This window comes from Cyrtonyx montezumae, unplaced genomic scaffold (genome assembly GCF_038088225.1).
Source record: "Cyrtonyx montezumae isolate F1298 unplaced genomic scaffold, pur_monq_1.0 scaffold_10, whole genome shotgun sequence".
NCBI lineage: Eukaryota > Metazoa > Chordata > Aves > Galliformes > Odontophoridae > Cyrtonyx > Cyrtonyx montezumae.
In genome coordinates this window covers 52,239,728-52,257,956 of record NW_027071826.1, presented here as the reverse complement: position 1 = coordinate 52,257,956, position 18,229 = coordinate 52,239,728, and the positions used below count along the sequence as shown (strand labels likewise).

General features: G+C 52.8%; 3 protein-coding genes across 4 annotated transcripts; 2 read left to right on the top strand and 1 right to left on the bottom strand.

Annotated features, from left to right (window-relative positions):
• The first annotated feature begins 286 nt into the window (after positions 1–286).
• Positions 287–5,552, top strand: VPS51 (VPS51 subunit of GARP complex). Of its 2 annotated transcripts, XM_065755400.1 has the most exons (11): positions 426–553; positions 928–1,003; positions 1,275–1,404; positions 1,497–1,643; positions 1,849–2,071; positions 2,308–3,049; positions 3,490–3,708; positions 3,864–4,085; positions 4,395–4,516; positions 4,927–5,014; positions 5,269–5,552. In XM_065755400.1, exons 1-11 carry the CDS (start codon positions 462–464, stop codon positions 5,527–5,529), a joined length of 2,322 nt encoding a protein of 773 aa, XP_065611472.1. In that variant the 5' UTR covers positions 426–461; the 3' UTR covers positions 5,530–5,552. The 2 variants fall into 2 exon arrangements, with proteins under 2 accessions (XP_065611471.1, XP_065611472.1); XM_065755399.1 differs by lacking the exon at positions 928–1,003 and having other exon boundaries at positions 287–553.
• Positions 5,553–7,297: 1,745 nt separating this feature from the next.
• On the bottom strand, positions 7,298–8,776 carry BET1L (Bet1 golgi vesicular membrane trafficking protein like). Its single transcript, XM_065755757.1, has 4 exons — positions 8,692–8,776; positions 8,514–8,605; positions 8,105–8,161; positions 7,298–7,626 (listed from the first exon to the last, which is right to left on the bottom strand). The coding sequence occupies exons 1-4, from the start codon at positions 8,708–8,710 to the stop codon at positions 7,459–7,461; spliced, it is 336 nt and encodes a 111-aa protein (XP_065611829.1). The 5' UTR covers positions 8,711–8,776; the 3' UTR covers positions 7,298–7,458.
• Positions 8,777–9,014: 238 nt separating this feature from the next.
• On the top strand, positions 9,015–17,485 carry RIC8A (RIC8 guanine nucleotide exchange factor A). Its single transcript, XM_065755398.1, has 10 exons — positions 9,015–9,127; positions 11,072–11,119; positions 12,250–12,864; positions 13,313–13,407; positions 14,278–14,428; positions 15,232–15,327; positions 15,602–15,746; positions 15,895–16,039; positions 16,269–16,388; positions 16,937–17,485. The coding sequence occupies exons 1-10, from the start codon at positions 9,044–9,046 to the stop codon at positions 17,055–17,057; spliced, it is 1,620 nt and encodes a 539-aa protein (XP_065611470.1). The 5' UTR covers positions 9,015–9,043; the 3' UTR covers positions 17,058–17,485.
• Positions 17,486–18,229: the final 744 nt, after the last annotated feature.

Genomic DNA, 18,229 nt, shown 5'->3' with positions numbered 1-18,229 from the left:
TAATACCAGCAAACGCTGCTCAGAACTCGAGTGCACTGTGATGCTGAGCAGAGACCCAAACAGTTGTTGAAATGATCATTGGAAGTGGTATTTACAGTCACAGTCAGGATCCCTCCCCCTTTGAATTGTCTCTCATTTCGTTTACGGGGAATATTCGACGGAAAGAATAAAAACTGAAAGCGGAGCTGCTCTAAGCTTTGCTCTCCGTGCTGTGCCAACACGTGCCGCGGGTCCGTATGGCCGAGGGGGCGGTGCCCGGTTGCTATGGAGATATGCGTCTTTCCGCCGGAAGTGACGTCAGGAGACAGGCGGAGCTGTCAGCCGCACCGGAAGTGCCGGCGCGATGGCGGAGGCGGAAGCGGCGGGGAGCGGGACGGAGTCCGGCGGCGTCTCCGAGACTGGGAGCGCGGCAGGGAGCGGCGGCGGCTGGCGGCGGCCCCACGGTCCGCTCCAGCGGTATTATGGGCCGTCTGCAGCCGACGCGGCGGAGGCGGCCCCGGACCCGGCTGACATCAACGGGCCCCACTTCGACCCGGAAGTGTATCTCACTAAGGTGACCTTTGACCCCACAGTGACCCTTTCCTCTCGTTTTCCCTGGAGGCCTCCCCCGGGGTGGGCACCCTTGGGTGGGCCCCGTGGGCATTCCTGTAGGGCGCTCTTTGTGTGTGGTTGCAGGGGCGTTATGTCCGTGGCCAGGGCCCTCCTGGGGCATCAGAAGGGCTCTGTGATATCCCCTGTGGAAATCTCTATTGCGGGATCCTGTCACCCACTGATGTGCTTGACTCCACACACCTCTCCTGTAGGTCACCATTTTGTCCCTGAAGCACACTTGGATTGTTCCAAGGACCCTACAAGGATTCCATAAAGGGGTTATTTGGGCACCCTACGAACCACCTTCCTCCTGAGGCACTGCTTGGGGTCTTATAGGTCCTTTTACAAGGGTGGTATTGCGGCTAATGGGGACTTCTGGATTTCCAGCAGGACCCTGAGCTTCCATTGGAAGGTGATTCCCAAATGCTATTGGGAGAGATTTAGTTAAAGGCACATTTAGGGGCTTCCAGGCCAGTTAGCGTTCCCCAGGCTGTACTTACAGCTACGGAAGGCCCTAGGAAGTAATTAGAAATAGGAGGGAGTACTTGAGCATCCCAGAAACACATGCAGTGGCCTGTCAGAGGGGACTGGGGATTCCAGAAAGGCTGCTGGATGCCCTGGGTGGCCCAGCAGGGTGCAGTGTGACCAGAGGGGAAGTTGTGCTGCTATTGCTGTTCCTCCAGGTGCGCAGCGAGTGTCGTCTGGGGGAGTTGTTGTCCCGTGAAGCTACGCTGGGGCGGGAGATCCGCACTCTTGACAGTGACATGCAAACACTGCTCTACGAGAACTACAACAAGTTTATTTCTGCCACAGGTGAGCACCTGGTGGGGACCCCGGCGTCTTGAGGGGACCAGAGGGTTCCTGGGCGTATTGAAGTACCTATGTGTCTTTTGTTTTCCCTCTAGACACTATCCGAAAGATGAAGGTTGACTTCCGGCGCATGGAGGCAGAGATGGATGATTTGGCCTCCAACATGGCAGCCATCAGCACCTCCAGTGCCCGTGTCAGTGCTGCTCTGCAGGACCGGCACCGTCGTGGTGCTCAGCTAGCTGGTATGGGGAGGGAGAGACCCCGAGAGGGCAGATCTTGAAAGTGGGGAGCTCTGGGAGGGAGCATCTTAGGGCTTTGTGGTGCTAGATGAAGACCTTAAGGTTGGAGCTTAGGGGTCGGATTTGGGGGTTGGAGGAACAGATTTTGAGGTATGGAGGGGTAGATCTGGCTGACTCCAGCCCTAACTGACACCTGGACCTCACCCAGGGGTGCAGGCACTGCTGCAAAAGCTGCAATCCCTTGTGGAGGTGCCAGGACGGCTGCGGCGGTGGGCAGCACCAGGAGCTGATCCTGCCCGGGCCCTGCAGTGCTACACCCATGCCCGTGCTGTGCTGCGCCACTACCGTCACCTGCCTTCCTTCCGTGCCATTGAAGATGAGAGCCACTCCATCATGGCTGAGCTGGCCCAACGCCTCCGTGCACGGCTCCGGTATGTTCGCTCTGGAGTTGGCTGACAACAGCTTCAGGGGGGTGTGTTGGTTTGGTTTTTGATGTGTTCACTCTGGAACCTACTGATGACAGCTCTGGGAAATTAAGAACCATCCGTGTTGTAGAGCATGTGTTAAATACAGGGCTAATTCTGGAGACTATGGATAACTTATACAGTAACTGTTGTAAATCTTACCTTGTGCTGTCCCAGCTAACCCCTTCATCCCCTCTATCCAGAGATGAAAGCTTGGACCCAAAGGAACTCTCAGAATGTGTGGAGATGCTGCTGCAGCTGGAGGAACCGCCCGAGGAGCTGTGTGAGGAGTTCCTGAGCCACGCTGGTGCCCGCCTTGAGGCTGAGCTGGCAGCATTGGAGGCAGAGCTGCCCCCATCTGATCCCTCCGGCACTGCTTCCACGCCACCTCCTGTGTCTGACATCCTTGACTTTGTTGACCGTGGCAGCTCAGCCTTTGTGAGCAACCTGTGCCTCCTTGCGGCCTCATACCGCAGCCTCTTCAAGGAGCACCCCGGGGCTGGGGACGGCCGCCTGGAGGCCTTTGCCTCCACCCTCACCACTCGCTACTTCGAGCTGCTGGAGCAACGCCTGGCCCTGGAGCGGGGTTTGGGTGACACGTCGCTGCTTGTGAGGGCTCTTGACCGCTTCCACCGCCGCCTCCGTGCTCTCCTCGAGCTGCTGCCTGTAGCTGGGGCTGAAGCAGGTGCTGCGCTGGTGGCTCGAGCGGCACGTGAAAGGGTGGCCCGCTACCTGCGGGCGCTGCAGACCTTCTTTCTGGGGTGCCTGGGTGACGTGCGCCAGGCTCTGGCTGCCCCCCGGCCTCCTGGCAAGGATGGCCCTGGTCTGCCTGACCTCTTGGCCACGCTGTCCTCCTCTGTTCTTGGTCAGCTCAAGGCTGTCCTGGCCTACGTGCAGCTCTTCACTGCGAGGGATGTTGCCTTCGCCAGCCTGCCCTACTTCAAGGTGAGCTGGGGGGCAGTGAGAGGGGTCACTGGGGAGGATTCGGGGGTGGCTTGGGGATTGTGTGGGGCAGATGGTTGCAGAAGGCAGCTTTGGCTTCATTGGAATTCTGTTAAAGGCCATTGGATCAGACTGGAGCTTGTGCAGGATGGATGTAGGGTTGTGAAGCTTGGGTTGGGGGACAATGGGGAAGTATGTGAGGGGCTGTTAGGGACTATGGAGGAGACACTGAGCTCCAGGGGAAGTTCTGGGGGTGCAGAGGAGCTTTTTGATGGTCTTTTGGGGCAGTTTTTTGGGTCATCTCTTTGTGGTGATGTGAGTGTGACAGTGGTGCCCAGCAGCAGTTCTTTGGGGTGCAGTGAAGCTTTTCATGGTGCCGTGACAGCTTTTTGGGGTGCAGGTGTGGTATTTTCAGGGTGTAATCCCCCCTTTTTTGGTCACAGGGGGAGTTCTGTATCGAAGCGGTGCGTGAAGGGCTGGTGGTGGCCTTTGTGCGCTGGCTGTGCTGCACTGCTCGGGGCTTTGCTGACAGCCCAGCAGAGCGAGGTGCCCCTGCAGCACCCCCAGCACTGCTGCTGCTCCTCACCCGTCTCTGCCTTGACTACGAAGCCACCACCATCAGCTACATCCTCACTCTTACTGATGAGCAGTTCCCTCCCGAGGTGAGCCCCAGAATGGCTGAGAGGGGGCCCTGACTGTTCCCACGATGTCAACACGTGGCTATGAGTTCCCACATGTCCCAGCACCTGTCTGTGCTGTGTTAGTGTTGAACACAATGGCATGCTCAGCAGCCTGGAGTGTCCTTTGTCACTTGCAGGACACAGGACCGGCAGTGACGCCGGGGCCGGTGCTGTGTGCCGAGGCACGGGGAGCAGCACAGCGGCTGCTCGACCACTACGTGCAGGTCCAGGGCGCGGCGGTGGCACAGATGCTGCGGAAGAGTGTGGAGACACGGGACTGGTTGGGCACCGTGGAGCCCCGCAACGTCCGCGCTGTCATGAAGCGTGTGGTGGAGGACATCACCGCCATCGACGTCCAGGTCAGGGCAATGCTGAGGCCCTTGATGTCTCTGCGGGGTCTGGAAGTTGCTCTTAAGCTCCCTCTGATGTCTTCGAGGATTTTAGGATCGCCCAGAGGAGGGTTCCTGCAGGGGTCCCAAAAGCTATGTAGGGTCTAGAGAGAATCGGAGGGTCCCTGTAAGCTCCTTGATGATTTCAAGGAGGAGGGGTTTGAAAGGGATCCCAAAGGGACTGGGATGTTTCAGGGGGTTTTGAGGGATCCTGGTTGGTTTTTAAGATGTTTGGGGTGGATTTGGAAGATGCTGACAGCGTGTGATGTGGTGCTGCAGGTGGGGCAGCTCTTTGAGGAGGGAGTGCGGCGGGCGCAGAGCAGTGACTCGAGCCGACGTGCCTTCTCTGTGTACAGCAGCTCGCGGGCACCCGGGCGCTATGCCCCCAGCTACACTCCCAGGTCAGCCATGTGCCACAGCCCACTCTGGCTCACTCCCCACTCATCTATCGTCCCTGTGACAGCGTGACCATCTTCAAACCGTCTCCATATCTACCCGCGTCCTTTGGCTGTTCCTGTGTCCCCAAACAGTCCCAGTATCCCTTGTTCATTCCCATGTCCCAAGTCCTATGTCCTGATGATCCTGTCTGTCCTGTGGCTGTCTCCCGTGTTTCCTGACTGCACACACGTCCCCATGCTCTGCTGTTTTTGTGTGCCCAAACTTGCCTCATAGCTTGCCTGCCTTGCTGTCCTGACCATCTTTGTGTCCTCTATCTCTGTCCCATCCCCTTTTGTTCCCTGACAATCCCTGATCTTCCCTACGTGTCTGACTGTCTCCACTTCCCTGCTCATGCTGTTGTCACCTTGCTCAGTGCCCCCATGGACACCCACCTGCTCAGCAACATCCAGAAGCTCTTCTCTGAACGCATCGACATCTTCAGTCCTGTTGAGTTTAACAAGGTGAGGCACAGGAACATCCCGGTGTCCCCAAGGGCACCCCTGGTCCCCACATCCCAAAGGCCCCAAAGCTGTCTGCCTTCCTGCCTGACCCTAGTGTCTCCATGCCCCACGTTCTGGTGTTCCCACGTCAGAATGCGGACCAGGGTGAGGGTGTCCCTGGACACCTCCAGGAGGGCTGTCCCTTAATTCTCCATGGCGTGGCTGTGGGGCCGTGCACTGGGCCTCCCCCTGTGCCACCTGTCCCCGTGTCCCAGGTGTCAGTGCTGACAGGGATCATCAAAATCAGCCTGAAGACACTGCTGGAGTGCGTGCGGCTGCGGACGCTGGGGCGCTTTGGGCTGCAGCAGGTGCAGGTGGACGGCCACTACCTGCAGCTCTACCTCTGGCGCTTCGCTGCTGACGAGCGCGTGGTGCAGGGACTGCTGGATGAGGTGGCTGCCAGCGCCGCCCACCGCTGCCTCGACCCTGTCCCCATGGAGCACAGCGTTGTGGAGCTCATCTGCGAGCGTGGGTAGGACCTGAGGGCACCCAGGGACATGTGGGTTGATGCACAGGTGAGGGGGCACAGGGGCTGTCCGCGTGGGCTGCAGCAGAGCTGAGGGCGTCTCTGGGAGGGGAATGTGTCGTGGATCCTGCCACAAGGACAGGCTTCTACCTTGTGTGTAGGGCCACCCCATGTGTTCTCACTTACACAGACGTGCTGCACCCTCACACCCATAAGGTCACCCTATGTTGTCCCCAGCCCTAATAACACCACATGGTGCCTCCCTGCCCTGGTGATGCCAACCCCATATTGTCCCTGCAGCCCCAGTGACATCCTACATCATTCCCCTTCCTTGGTGACACCCGCCTACATGTGGGACATGCTGCACGCAGCCCATGTGTCACTTGAGATCAATAAATAAAACGCATGCAAGCTGTGCCTTGTCCCTGTGCCTGCATGCCTGGGGTGGGGACATGTGGGATGGGCAAGCAAGATGAAGACATGCTTGGGTTCCTGCATGCAGGGGTGCCCCTGCACACCCGGGCTTCTGCTGGGTACTGGGTGACAAGGACACACACAGCCTCTTGCCTGAGCACCCAGTGCCTCGTGCAAACCCCATGGGTTCAAGGCTGCATTTCTGTGTGCCTCAGCCAGCTCAAAATCAGTGTGTCAGAGAACAGCTCAAGCTTCGTGCCTATCCTTGCTGTCCTGCTGTGCTAGGGGCAGTTCAGTTTGGATTTGAAAATATAAAAATATACATGAAAATATATGCATTGATGAATATAGGCTTGTTAGAGAGGAGAAAGTCTTGAAACAGGAGGGGGGGCAAGAATACCAAATAGGCAGAGACTTGGGAGCAGAGAAAATCAGAACATACATGTACTTGGTACAAAAAACAGAGAAGATGAAGCTCAGTGCCTCTGTACAGCTGTTTTTTAAGATAAAAAGGCTTACAGAGCAGGAGGCTGCTGCAGTGGAGGTTTGTCTGATGTGAGAAGGAGCTTTTTTTTTTTTAACCTTCCCCAAACAGGCACAGTGTTCTTGAGGTTATACATCTCCTCCTGGACTTAGAGGCAGCTGTGAATAGTTCAGCCATACAGCTAGGGTGTAATGCAAGTGGGATGGTGATCAGCCCAAAGCAAAGACAGAAAGGGGAAACGCAAGTTTGTAAGTCATCAGTCTAAACTTTGCAGTTTCTACAGCTCTGCTGATTTATTAAACTTGTACTGACACATCTCTGGATTTGTCAGATTTGCCTAGTACCAAGTATCAGGAACAGAGGTTAAGACAAAAGTATCCTTAAGAAGAGGCTGCAAGACATAGACAACAAGGCAGGAGTTAAAGGCGTGAACAATGCAATCCCACTTAGAACAAAGCGGTCCTGGTGGGGCTGGCAAATGGCTGGAGTGCTCTGAGCACAACCACAGCATTCCTGCAGCTGCTCAACTTCGTTGTCTGCTCCTGGGGCATCTCCAGCGTGATCCAGTGCTTCCAGGGAAACTCAGCCAGGCACCCACTGTCCCTGACCCCTTCAAAGGGGTGTTCATGCACCCAGTACAGCAATGTGGTGCAGATATCAGGGCCACCTGTATGGAGGAACTGGGGATGTAGTGCTTCCCAGCATCATTCCTCACCAATGGACACCTCAGGTACTTGGGGTGGACACCATGACAAGCAGGCAAAGGTGTGGCAGCACTGTGTTTGGGTGCTGCAGGGTCTGTATGTGCTGTGGGATGTGGCCTCCCATGGGGACCTGGTCCAGAAACACTTGGACACATGGACACGCTGTGAAAATACTCATCATACATCCAAGACCAGCCACAACAGTGCCGAAACGCTGACAAAAAGTTATTTGGAATGTCTGTTGGGAAGTCCTAAAGATCCTGCAACAGGACCCACCTAGGCAAGTCTGTCAATCCCGCAGTTATAATTTGGTAAAACTGCTGCACAAGAACCAAGATCAAGTCCCCGTTCTGGACACAAGATAGTAGAGGATGAAGAAAACAACAATCAGTCCTACAGCAACAGAGCACAGTAACTTGCGGTTCTCCCTCCCAGACCGTGACATGGTGGTAAAACGCTTCACACTGCCGCTCAGCAGGCCTGTCACGCTCATAAAATCTGAATCCTGAGGAGAAAGAACATGCAAAAAGGGGCGTTTAAAACTGGAGAGACAGTCTGTGAAGCCTCCTGCTTAAAAAGCACCTGCAGCAGGAGCTGCACTGTAACTGCTTGTCTATCCACCCCCAATCACGTCTCTCTCTAAAAGAACTTCCCAGCTTGTGCTCATGGCAACACAAATGCTTAATCTAAAGGAAACATCTCTACCTAAAGCTAGCACCGTTCATGCATGCCAGGGCAGGCTAAACGCTCGTGTTTTGTATCTCAAAACCTTCCCTGTAATAGAAGTACAATTGCATGCTGATTCAGGGTTTCTCCTTGAAGCCCTCCGCCTCTTACTCCAGCCCTCCGCTCTTCTAATTCTGGGGCTGAATAAATACCCATTTCAGATACCCCAATGCCATCAGCTGATATTGAGCCCCCACTTCTGACCACCTCTTTCAACACTGAAATCCATGCTTTTTCCGTGCCTTTTGGTTCCTTACCATGCCATCGAGGTAACGGTTCTGCTCATCAGCGTCTTGGTCGATATCCAGAGCCAGCTGCACAGCATAAGAGTGGAAACTGATGTGAATGAATTTTTAAGGGTAAGGCAACCTAGACTGCAGCCAAACGCTCATAAAACCCGACATACGCGCGGGGGGATGCTGCTATGCAAACAGAAGGTTGGTCAAGCACGGGGATAAAACTGCTGGAGCTCTTGAGCCGGAGAAACGAAGCTTGGCAAGCTGGCGGTAGGACACAGGAAAACCCCTTCCTGAAAAGCTCCTTGTGGTGATTCACGTGGCCGTCGGCCGTCGTTTGCCCACGGTGGCCGTGGGCAGCCCGTTGTCCCGAGCCCACATTCGCCTTTATTCACGAGGCCCTCCCCTCCCCCCGGCGCCAGCAGCTCACCGCCTTCAGCCTGGTGACTTTGCTGGCCAGGCTGTCTGCCATGCGCTTGTTCTCCACGTCCAGCACGTCCTCCATGGCACCCGCATTGTGAGCTGGAGAGAAAAAAACAAAACCTAGCTGCGTCCCCCTCCCGCCACGGGGCACGGCGCCCCAAGATGGCGGCGGGGCGCCCCCTCACCTCGCCCCCACTCTGCCATGGCGACGGGAACCGCGCCGCCTCAACAAAATGGCGGCCGGGGAGGAGCAGCGCGCAGTTATTCCGGGGATCCGCTGTGGTAATCCTCGCGCTGCGCGGGCGGGGCGGTGGGCACGGTCCGCTGGGAGGGCATACGTTAAAAAGCAGAGGAGGGAGAGGATTAGAGCGGCTCACCCGCCTGCTGTTTTGTATGGGCGCAACGGGGAGCAGCGTTCTCGCTTGGTTACATTTCCCCCCTCTTTTTCTCGCTCCTTCTCAGCATCGAGGAGCCCTGGAAACCCTCGCCGCCCTTCCTCTCTGCCGCCCCTCCCGCTGTAGTTGAGCCGTCGGTATAATGGAGCTCAGGACTGTAGTATCCACGGTGGAAAGCGGAGAGCAAGACACAGTGCTCAGGGTGCTTCAGGTCTACAACCAGGAGGTGAGTGAGCATCAAACCTTGGCCTGCCTCTGTTGGCCAAGCCTGGGAGCAGCTTAGCCGTGCTGTGGGATGGCAGTGCTACCCACTGCCCTCTGAGCATCCCTGTTTCTCCCACAGCGACGTCACAGAATGCATTGTCTTACTTCTTGCAGCCTGCTCTTTTCTTGATGCTTGCATCAGCTAAGCAGCCTGCCTTGATCTCGTTTATGCTGGAAGAAAGCACATGGGAAGGATTTTCTTTATTATCCAGATCGCAAGTTAAACCCTGTGGGGGAATAATCGTGGGCATGAAGAGCGAGTAGGAGGAGCCTTTGTGTTAGGCAAGGTTTGGAGGTAATGTAACTCACCTAGGGAGGAGCTGCAGCTGGAGTTGTTGTTACTTGTAAGTAAAAGACCCTTAGAAATTGGCATGAACGGAGGCTGGAATTGGATTCAGCTGCCCAATCTGAAATAACAAGCATGTAACATGAAAAAGACTGCGCTGGGAAGCTGAAATGGAAGCGGCTCTCTCCTTACAGTGGCAAAGATGTTCTGTAGGGGTAGTTCCCTTTTCAAATTGCTAGGGAAATTTCCTTCAGAAGCTTTCCACCAGGCTAGGGCTGACCCTGCAGGTCTGTGACTCATTTTGCACCATTCTGAAGTAGGAGGGAAGCCAGTGGGGGAAATCTGTGAATGTTGTGCAGGAGGGGAAGCGTGCTGCTATTTCTAGTGGCCGGATTTGAAATGGGAGGCATCTTTGCTAAGAACAGTGGGTCCCTGTTAAAAGGATGGTCTGCAGGATTAGCATCGCTGGCAGCAGCTGGCATGTTGGAGAAATTAGGATAGCAAGTGGCATTTGTTTTGCAACCACATTGAGGCTCCGAAACTGACACTTCGAATTGCTCCAGCTGGTTTCTTTGTTAGCGTATTGAGCGTAGGAAACTTGTGAGAATGTCAGTGATTTTGCTAGCCTGTCTGGAAGAGATGGAGCAGCTCAAGAGATGTAACTGCCGACAAACTGAGCCACTGCCTTGCATCATTTTTTACTCCAAGGGCTGATGGTGTTGTGCTCTTCTCTAGGTGTGTGTGTGTGTATATGTATGTATTTAATTCACTATTAAATACGCAGTCATTTCCTGGTTGCTCAAAATAAAATATGGCTAAAACAAACCCACAGGTGTGTTATGAAAATATTTGTAAATTAGATTGCAGGAGCCTGTAGAGAGGCTGGGATGAGAAAAGAACAAATGCTGTGGTTGTCTGCAAAGCACAGTGATTACAGGACTGATCTGCCAGTGCCAACAGTCTGTGCATGGATCATGTCACAGTGTGAAGGTGCAAGAGGCCAGTGCCTGGCACAGCACTGTCCCTTCAAACCCAAACCTTTGTGAGTTACAGGATATTTGGATTGTGTTGAATACTTTCCTTACAGCTGCAGTTAAGCTTGTTCATCAGATGGGCACAGCTTTGTCCTGTGATGTGCAGTGTCTACTGTTGAGCCAGCAGAAGAGTGCAGTGGGTATTCATCATATGTTTTTTGTGGTTGAGAGAGAAGGAAAGCAATTCTGACCTGGCAGCGTGGGTTCTATCTGGGCTTTTCAAACCATGTCCGTTCCCTGCTTATGTGAAACATAGTTGGAGTTGCCGGAGATGAAGTGCTGGACAGAGAAGGCAGTAAGGAAGCAAAGCTCTCAGCAGCAGGAAAATTGTTCTTGTGTTTGGCTCCTTGGGAGCCTGTGCTTCTTGTTACAAATGATTACTGTGGACCTCTTAAAGTCCTTGTCACTTCTTGCCACTTTGATTCCCTGCCTCTGTGTGGGTAGGGACCATTCTTGAGAAGGCTTGCTTGCCTCTGCACCGTGTGTTTCAGATGTGTTGCTTTCCAGGCTAATGTCCATTCCCTGGTTGGGGAGGGCAGTTTTGAGGTTTTCTAAACTCATACTTTGTTTCTCTTCTAACCTACAGAAATCTCAGTGCTTCACCTTTGACGATGAGGAACGGGAGGAGAGGAAGGTATGCATGCTCTTCAGCTTCTTTCTCTTGTTGGATGGTGAAATGTGCTGCTCTCCACTCTTGTCCAGCAGGACTTGGAGGTGGCAGGTCCTACAGAGGAGGAGAGAGGCTCTTTCTCTCGAGCCTGACGAGGTACCTGGCAGGGGAGTGGTGTGCTCACAGTACCTGGCTCTATTAGATGGTGGTTGAGGATAAAAATCAGCATTCTTCCCACACTAGCAATCCCCTTGGGTTTGGTGATGCATAGCCACAGCAGCGTGCTTGAGAAGCGTGATCCTGTGCATGCGTAAATGGTACGAGTCAGCTAGGCAAAGATCACAGCAGTGTGGGGGTCAGTGCTGCTGTGAGCCGGCTGCAGGATTTGACCGAGGCTGTCTATTAACAAGCGCTTTAAGCTGGCATAATCTGGCACTCATTGGAAAGAAATACCCCTATCTGTTGCCACTCGTGATATTTCTCTTGCACCAGGGCAGGCCTTTGCATGGCTGTGCTGTGGGTATGCTTGGTGGGAACTGCCTTTAGAAAGATGCTTCTGATTTTCTTCTTCCTGGGTTGTTTTCCATCTGGATCAGTTTCGTGGTGGATTGTGTGTGGAAGCAGGGGATTACTGATGGACTATGACGTGTTGCTGTGTGTAGTTAAAACCAAGCTGTGCTGGGTTGTGTGAGGCTTTACCTTTTGCTCTTGTACTTTTCCATTGTGTGTTGATGCATGGAATTGTTACCCACAAGGGTTTGATCTTCAGCTGTGGTTTATCGGTGTTAGCAGAGCTCTGTCGGTCTGTACCTGCCGAGGATCTGGGCTAGTAGGCCTCCAGACTGCACTGAGACTTAGGGATATTCTTTTTGTTTGAATCTTCTGAGGTCTTTTCCCCTACTTTCCTTAGGTCTGACACCATTCCCCAGCCCTTCTTTGTCTCTTGCTGGTTGTCCTTGCTTAACATGGGTCAGATGCCAGGGGCAGGTGCTTTTGAGAGCTGCTGCGTGTGACCTGGATCAGAGCTGTTAGAAGGCCTGTATCTAGATGTTGCTCTCATCTTTCAGGGCAAGGTGTTACAGCGTGTTACCTTGCCTGGGGGCTGCACTGTGAAGTGTCAGCGTGCGAGATGTTCTTTGTTTCCAACCATGCAGAAAATGGCCCAGCTGCTGATCAAGTTCCTGGAAAGAGAGCTCCAGCCATCCTGCCAGGTCACGTGCTTGGAAAGCATCCGCATCCTGTCCCGGGACAAATACTGCCTTGAGCCTTTCACCACCGAGGAAGGGTTGAAGACCCTCTCCAGGCACGCTGGCATCGACTACTCAGAGGACCTCATCCGAGTGGTCCCAGACTTGGAAGTCATCCTGGAATCCCTCAAATGCCTCTGCAACATTGTCTTCAGCAGCCCGAGGGCACAGGAGCTGATGGCTGAAGCCCAGCTGGTGGTGGGCCTGACGAAGCGCATCAAACTCTACAATGAGAGGAGCCTTCCTCACGAGGTCAAGTTCTTTGACCTGCGTCTTCTCTTCCTGCTGACGGCTCTGAGAGTGGACATCCGACAGCAGCTAGCCCAGGAGCTCCGGGGCATCAGCCTCATGACAGACACCCTGGAGCTGACTCTGGGTGTCAAGTGGCTGGACCCCTACGAAGTTGCTGCTGAGGAAGGACTGCTCCCCCCTCTGCCTCGGCAAGAGACGGAGCGGGCCATGGAGATCCTGAAAGTGCTCTTCAATGTCACTTTTGATTCCAGCAAGAGGGAGGTGGATGAGGTAAGCTCCTTAAGTGTTGCACCGCACCACATCTGCTTGTCTACTAGTTTTCTCTTCTTCTCGCACACCATTGTGTTAGATACAAGCCCCCATGCAGCCTCTGCTTATGTGTAAGGGTAGCAAGGGACTTGTGTGTCTGGACCTTTTTCAGTAGTGTACTGTCTGTCTGATGCATTAAGACCTTATAGCATTAAAACCTGCAAGTTGGCCGTTTTTCCTTCTTAATGATACTAGTGACTTGTGCAAGTGAAAAAGCAGACCCACCCGATAACTCACTTGTGTGTGGCCTGTGGAGAATCTGGAGGATACTTCCACTTAAACACCCTGCTACAAGTTAGCAGGTTGTTGGAAGGGAGGAATGGGGCTGTGGGTTGTATGGGCAGCAGGCTTTGGTTTCTGGAGGATCCCCTTTCCTGATCAACATTTTCATTTTCTGTTTTGGGACCAGGAAGATGCTGCTTTGTACCGGCACTTGGGTGCCCTCCTGCGCCACTGCCTCATGATCTCTGCTGATGGGGAGGACCGGACAGAGGAGTTCCACAGGTCTGTTAGATAACAGATAACAGCTTTCACTGGAAGCAGCCCTGAGGTCTCCCCAGTGCTGGACCTTCCTCACCTTGGCATTATTAACATCCTTTGCTTATACATAGTTAGGACTACTGCTTAGAAGCAGGTGTCTTTTTTCTGGTTTGCAAGTTCCTTAGACTGCTAGAAGTCAGAAGTAGCCTTGCAGTTAAATTGTGTGCAGTAATACCACAGCCTGGTTTACAGGAGAAAATGTTTGATCTGAGCCTGACTGGCTGCTAGGGTCGTATTCATTGTCACTTATCAGCTCCCTTTGGTGGTGCTACCTGCTTCAGTGAGCCAGGGCAGGTGTTTTCTGCCTTAATTAACGAGTCTCTGGGCTGATCTTAGTTAATTCTACATCTTCTGAGCCATGATGAGAAATCTCATCTGTTACACTGCTGGGCCTTATTGGTTCAGGGATGTCAGCTTTGAGCAAGTGGCAGCATCGTGTCCCCAGGAAGACCACAGTGGGAGGGATCCTGAGCAATGTGTTCCAGCAGCCATCAAAGTTTGTATGAGTGATACAGCAGGAGACTCTAGGATCTACCTTCTCACCTTCACCTGGCTTGGTCGTGCTTGGCCTCTGTCAAGGTCTGTAGTTTCTCTGTTGTCACTGAAGTCTTTTTGGACTTCCAGCAAGTCGTTCAACTACATGGGGAAAAAAAAATATCCAGTTTCACTTAGTCAGTTCTAGTGGTGTGGGTAGCTTGAGATCCAGCCCAAAGAGTTTTTTTTCAGAGTCCTCTTGCTCCTGGAATTTACTAATTAATCTTGATTTCTGTACAGATAATGAATTTCTGTGAACAAAGATCCCTGACTATGTATTTGCCTCTGTTCTTTCTTTAGCCACACAGTTAATCTTTTGGGCAACCTGCCCCTGAAGTGTCTGGATGTTCTCCTGACCCCAAAAGTCCGACCAGGATCGCTTGAGTACATGAGTGTCAACATGGATGCAGTCAATATCCTGTTGGATTTCCTAGAACGGCGCCTTGACAGGGTAAGCTGGGATGCTGCTCTGCAGTGCTTTTCACTGCTGGTTCTCGTAAGTTCACTGCAGGGCACGTTTTCTTAAGCCTGCATTCAGCTGAGCTTTTCAATACACCCTGCCAAAAGCACAGGAGCACCTGCAAAAGGCATGGGTTACTTTGGAGACAGTGCTGTATGTTCTAGTTGGTAGGGCTAGAACAACATTTGTGAGCTGTAAGGACCACTGTGTCACTGCTGCTATGGCAGGTATTGAGATTGACTGAGCCAGCAGATGGTTAGCTGTGTGATTAAAATACAGGTGTTCTGTTCTACTTGAGTCAGTTGTGATTTGGTGAGCAGCTTAATCAGTTTGATGTTGCCAGATCTCGACTGGTGCCTTGTTCTGACATTGTCCCAGCTGTCCTCTGTCAGAGGACTGGCAGTCATAGTGTGATTTGTCAAGGCCATTTATCTTTCTTTACTCCTTCTGAGCGCTTGTCCCCTTTTGGTTCCACTGCTTTTGCACTGTTACTGAGCTGATAGCCGTTTTCATCCTCCAGAGTTATTCCAGAGGGTCTCCAGATTTTACTGCTGCCCTTCTCTAACCTAGTTGTTCTGCAGTAGTGTTTCTAGCACTGCTGTGCTGAAGAGCAGGACTTAGAAATCCTTGCTGTTGGAGGAGCGATGAAACATTGAATTTCCAGTAACAGAAGCTGGAATGTCTCAGTGTCCATCTGTTTCCCTGCTGTTCATTACTCGTGTTCTCCACCGTGAGCTTGGGAAGTTGAGCTCAGTGTAACTGACATGTTGTTAATCTTGCGCATGCTTCTGCAGGGACATAAGCTGAAGGAGAGCTTGACCCCTGTGCTGAACCTGCTGACTGAGAGCGCCAGGGTCCACCGCCAGACAAGGAAGTTCCTGAAGGCAAAGGTATGCTGTGGGTTCAGCTGGAAAGTCAAGAGGTGCTCCTCTGAGGAGAGAGGAGAATAGCAAGCTGCCTAAATATTGCCGTCCTCCAAGGAGACCTCTCTCTGTTAGATTTGGGGTTGAGGGCTGTGATAGGCACAGTATTTTTCTCCACCTCTCCTGTGGTCTGTGTATTTATTAGATATAGGTGATCTGTATAATGCACGCACTTCTTTCCTGGCCTACCCTATGGCTGCTGTTCCAGCTCCACTGACGGCCCCTCCCCGTGGCCTTGCAGGTGCTGCCCCCGCTGCGGGATGTGAAGAATCGGCCGGAGGTGGGCAACTCGCTGCGGAACAAGCTGGTCCGTTTGATGACCCACATTGACACCGACGTGAAGCACTGCGCAGCTGAATTCCTCTTTGTGCTCTGCAAGGAGAGCGGTGAGTCACAGGGGGAGTCCTGGAGTGTGGAATGGGTGACCCTTTGCAGGCCCTGGGGACCTCTGCATCTCCGTGGCCTTCAGCTGGTCTGGCTGCTGGCGCACGCAGCAGGAGGAGCGACGTGTGGCCCGTCTCTCTCTCCCGTTAGTGTCACGGTTTGTGAAGTACACGGGCTATGGGAATGCAGCTGGGCTCCTGGCAGCACGAGGCCTGATGGCTGGTGGCCGGGAGGAGGGAGAGTACTCAGAAGATGAGGACACAGACACAGAGGAGTACAAAGAGGCAAAGCCCAAGTGAGAACTCCGCTTTCTCTCTGTTAGCATCTCTCTTCCTACACCTTCCTACTCCAGCTCGGTCTCTTTTTCCTATGTGTCCCTGCTGCCTCCTTCCTCTTTCTTCACTACTGCATTTTGCCCTTAGTTTCAACGTCACGTTCCACTATCTTTACCTTTTTCTTGGGTGAAATACTTCTGTGGCTGAGCTGTTACCTCTTTGCTTTCCCCCTTTGCCCTGTTCTTGTAGCATTAATCCTGTGACAGGACGTGTCGAGGAGAAACTCCCCAACCCCATGGAGGGGATGACTGAAGAGCAGAAGGAATATGAAGCCATGAAGTTAGTCAATATGTTTGACAAGTTGTCCAGGTATGAGAAAACTGTGTTTATGCCTGTATAACACCTGTGTGATTTGCATTTATCACTGGCCTCTGCAGACTGAAGGGTCATGAGGTAGTGGGGGAGATAACATGGAGAACTATTTCCAGATTTGCCTATGCTGGGTCCCGTGACATCATTAATAGCAGATTCTGTGCTCTCTCTGTGGCACCTCAGTGTTCAGACCTCCGAGGGAGGAAGGGAAAGGGGCAGTGCGTTTCATGCATGAGTTTCCAGCGTGTATTAAAGAGCAGGAACAGAGGTTGATGTTTTCCTGTGGCCATGCTGCACTGCAGAATGGGACCCTTAAAACCGAGTCTATTCTAGGGTAACTGAGAACTGCACCACGTGTGGGTGTGTTTTGAGCCGTTGCCTCACTGTCTGCATCTCTTAAATGGGTTTTTTGCTTTTGGTGCTGGCTTGAGGGGTTGCTCTGGACTGCTTCGAGCCAGTTTCCTACAGTTCCTGCTGTAGGACTTCCATTCTTTCATTGCCTGCTGCAGGTTTGTTATCTTCTCCTTTCTCTTATCTGGTTGCAGAGAGCAAGTCATCCAACCCATGGGCATCACGCCGAGTGGCAACCTGGCCCCCATGGAGAATGCCATCCGTGATATGGCTGACGAGAGGTCTTCGTCTGACTCAGACCTGGGGTTGGACTGATCCTGACCTCTTGCCCCAGCCTCACAGAGCTGGGCTGCCTCCATCCGCTCTCCTTGAGAAGTGGTGCTGCACCTGGAGGCTAGTACCAGATTGTGACTCTCCCCGTGGGATCTGAATCCAGCCTGAGCCCCTCACACTTCACAACAAAGAACCTCTAGCCTCCTTCCCAGCTCCATAGCCACCTCTCCTTCTGGAAGGTCATCATGGCCTGGCTCTGCTTGGTCTCTTCCATTGGCAGCTTTGAGAATATCACGCTCCAGATCACTTCCAGGACTTTTCAGTAGGACTTTTTTGGTTTTTTTTTTTTGTTTTGTTTTTAAATGTGTGATGTTTGGGGTGGGGGAAGGAGGGGGATCTTTCCGTCAGGCTGTTGTGCTGATGTCTGTGTGGCTGTGTCCCGTGTATGGTCAGCCCAAGAATGCAGGCGGGGCTGCAGGCAGGAGTGGGAGTGTGGTCTGCAGGGTGCCACAGCGTAGTGCACCATTGTGAGCCTGGGTGTGCTGTGTGTGGAAGTAAGCGTGACAACATCTGTGCAAACACGAGTGTGCAGGTGTCTGGGTGTGTATGAGTGCAGAGGGGAGCGTGCTGTGGGGCAGGCAGGAGTGGAGGACTGCAGGAAAGGAACTTGTGACCGCCAGAGGTGCTCTGATATTTGGTGTGTGGTACTGTGCAACCTTCCTGTTACCACAGAGGTTAGTTAGTGGTGTTATTAGCCTTTCCCCATCTTACACATCCTGAATGGAAGGTTGAAATATGGCCTGTGTGTGTTGGCCTCCTCTCCTGCCTCAGCTTTCCCACAGACTTGCTGCTGTTTGTGCCCAGGGGCTGCTGTTGGTCCTCTGCTATGGCTTATGTTTCTTCTATGTTTTTGGGTTGGTTTTTTTTTTTTCCTTTTTAAAGAGAAAATGTTTTAAAGAAAATCTTCTAGTTTGTCTTGTAGCAGGAGTTCCAAAACTTAGTAGCACAATTAGGAATGCAAATGTGATGCTAGAATAAAGAAAACCTTCTGACAAATGAGTGTGTGATTCGTTGAACGTGACAGCTCTGAGCAAGTAAGGAGTGATCATCGTTTGCTTGGCACGTGGTTCTGCTTCAGAAGAATGCTCTGAAGGATGAATTCTGGAAACTCTACTTCCAGAGGTACTACATTTCCTTCATCCACCAAATGAGTG

Excerpts from the sequence above, each read along its gene's own strand:
- BET1L (XM_065755757.1), bottom strand. Across the intron at positions 8,162-8,513 it reads AAGTCACCAGGCTGAAGGCG|CTGGCTCTGGATATCGACCA; the intron begins GTGAGCTGCTGG and ends TATGCTGTGCAG. Across the intron at positions 7,627-8,104 it reads ACCGTTACCTCGATGGCATG|GATTCAGATTTTATGAGCGT; the intron begins GTAAGGAACCAA and ends CTTTCTCCTCAG.
- VPS51 (XM_065755399.1), top strand. The coding sequence starts at position 344 with ATGGCGGAGGCGGAAGCGGCGGGGAGCGGGACGGAGTCCGGCGGCGTC. Across the intron at positions 4,086-4,394 it reads TCACCGCCATCGACGTCCAG|GTGGGGCAGCTCTTTGAGGA; the intron begins GTCAGGGCAATG and ends GTGGTGCTGCAG. Across the intron at positions 5,015-5,268 it reads GTCCTGTTGAGTTTAACAAG|GTGTCAGTGCTGACAGGGAT; the intron begins GTGAGGCACAGG and ends CCCGTGTCCCAG.
- RIC8A (XM_065755398.1), top strand. The coding sequence starts at position 9,044 with ATGGAGCTCAGGACTGTAGTATCCACGGTGGAAAGCGGAGAGCAAGAC. Across the intron at positions 9,128-11,071 it reads TTCAGGTCTACAACCAGGAG|AAATCTCAGTGCTTCACCTT; the intron begins GTGAGTGAGCAT and ends TCTAACCTACAG. Across the intron at positions 13,408-14,277 it reads CGGACAGAGGAGTTCCACAG|CCACACAGTTAATCTTTTGG; the intron begins GTCTGTTAGATA and ends TTCTTTCTTTAG.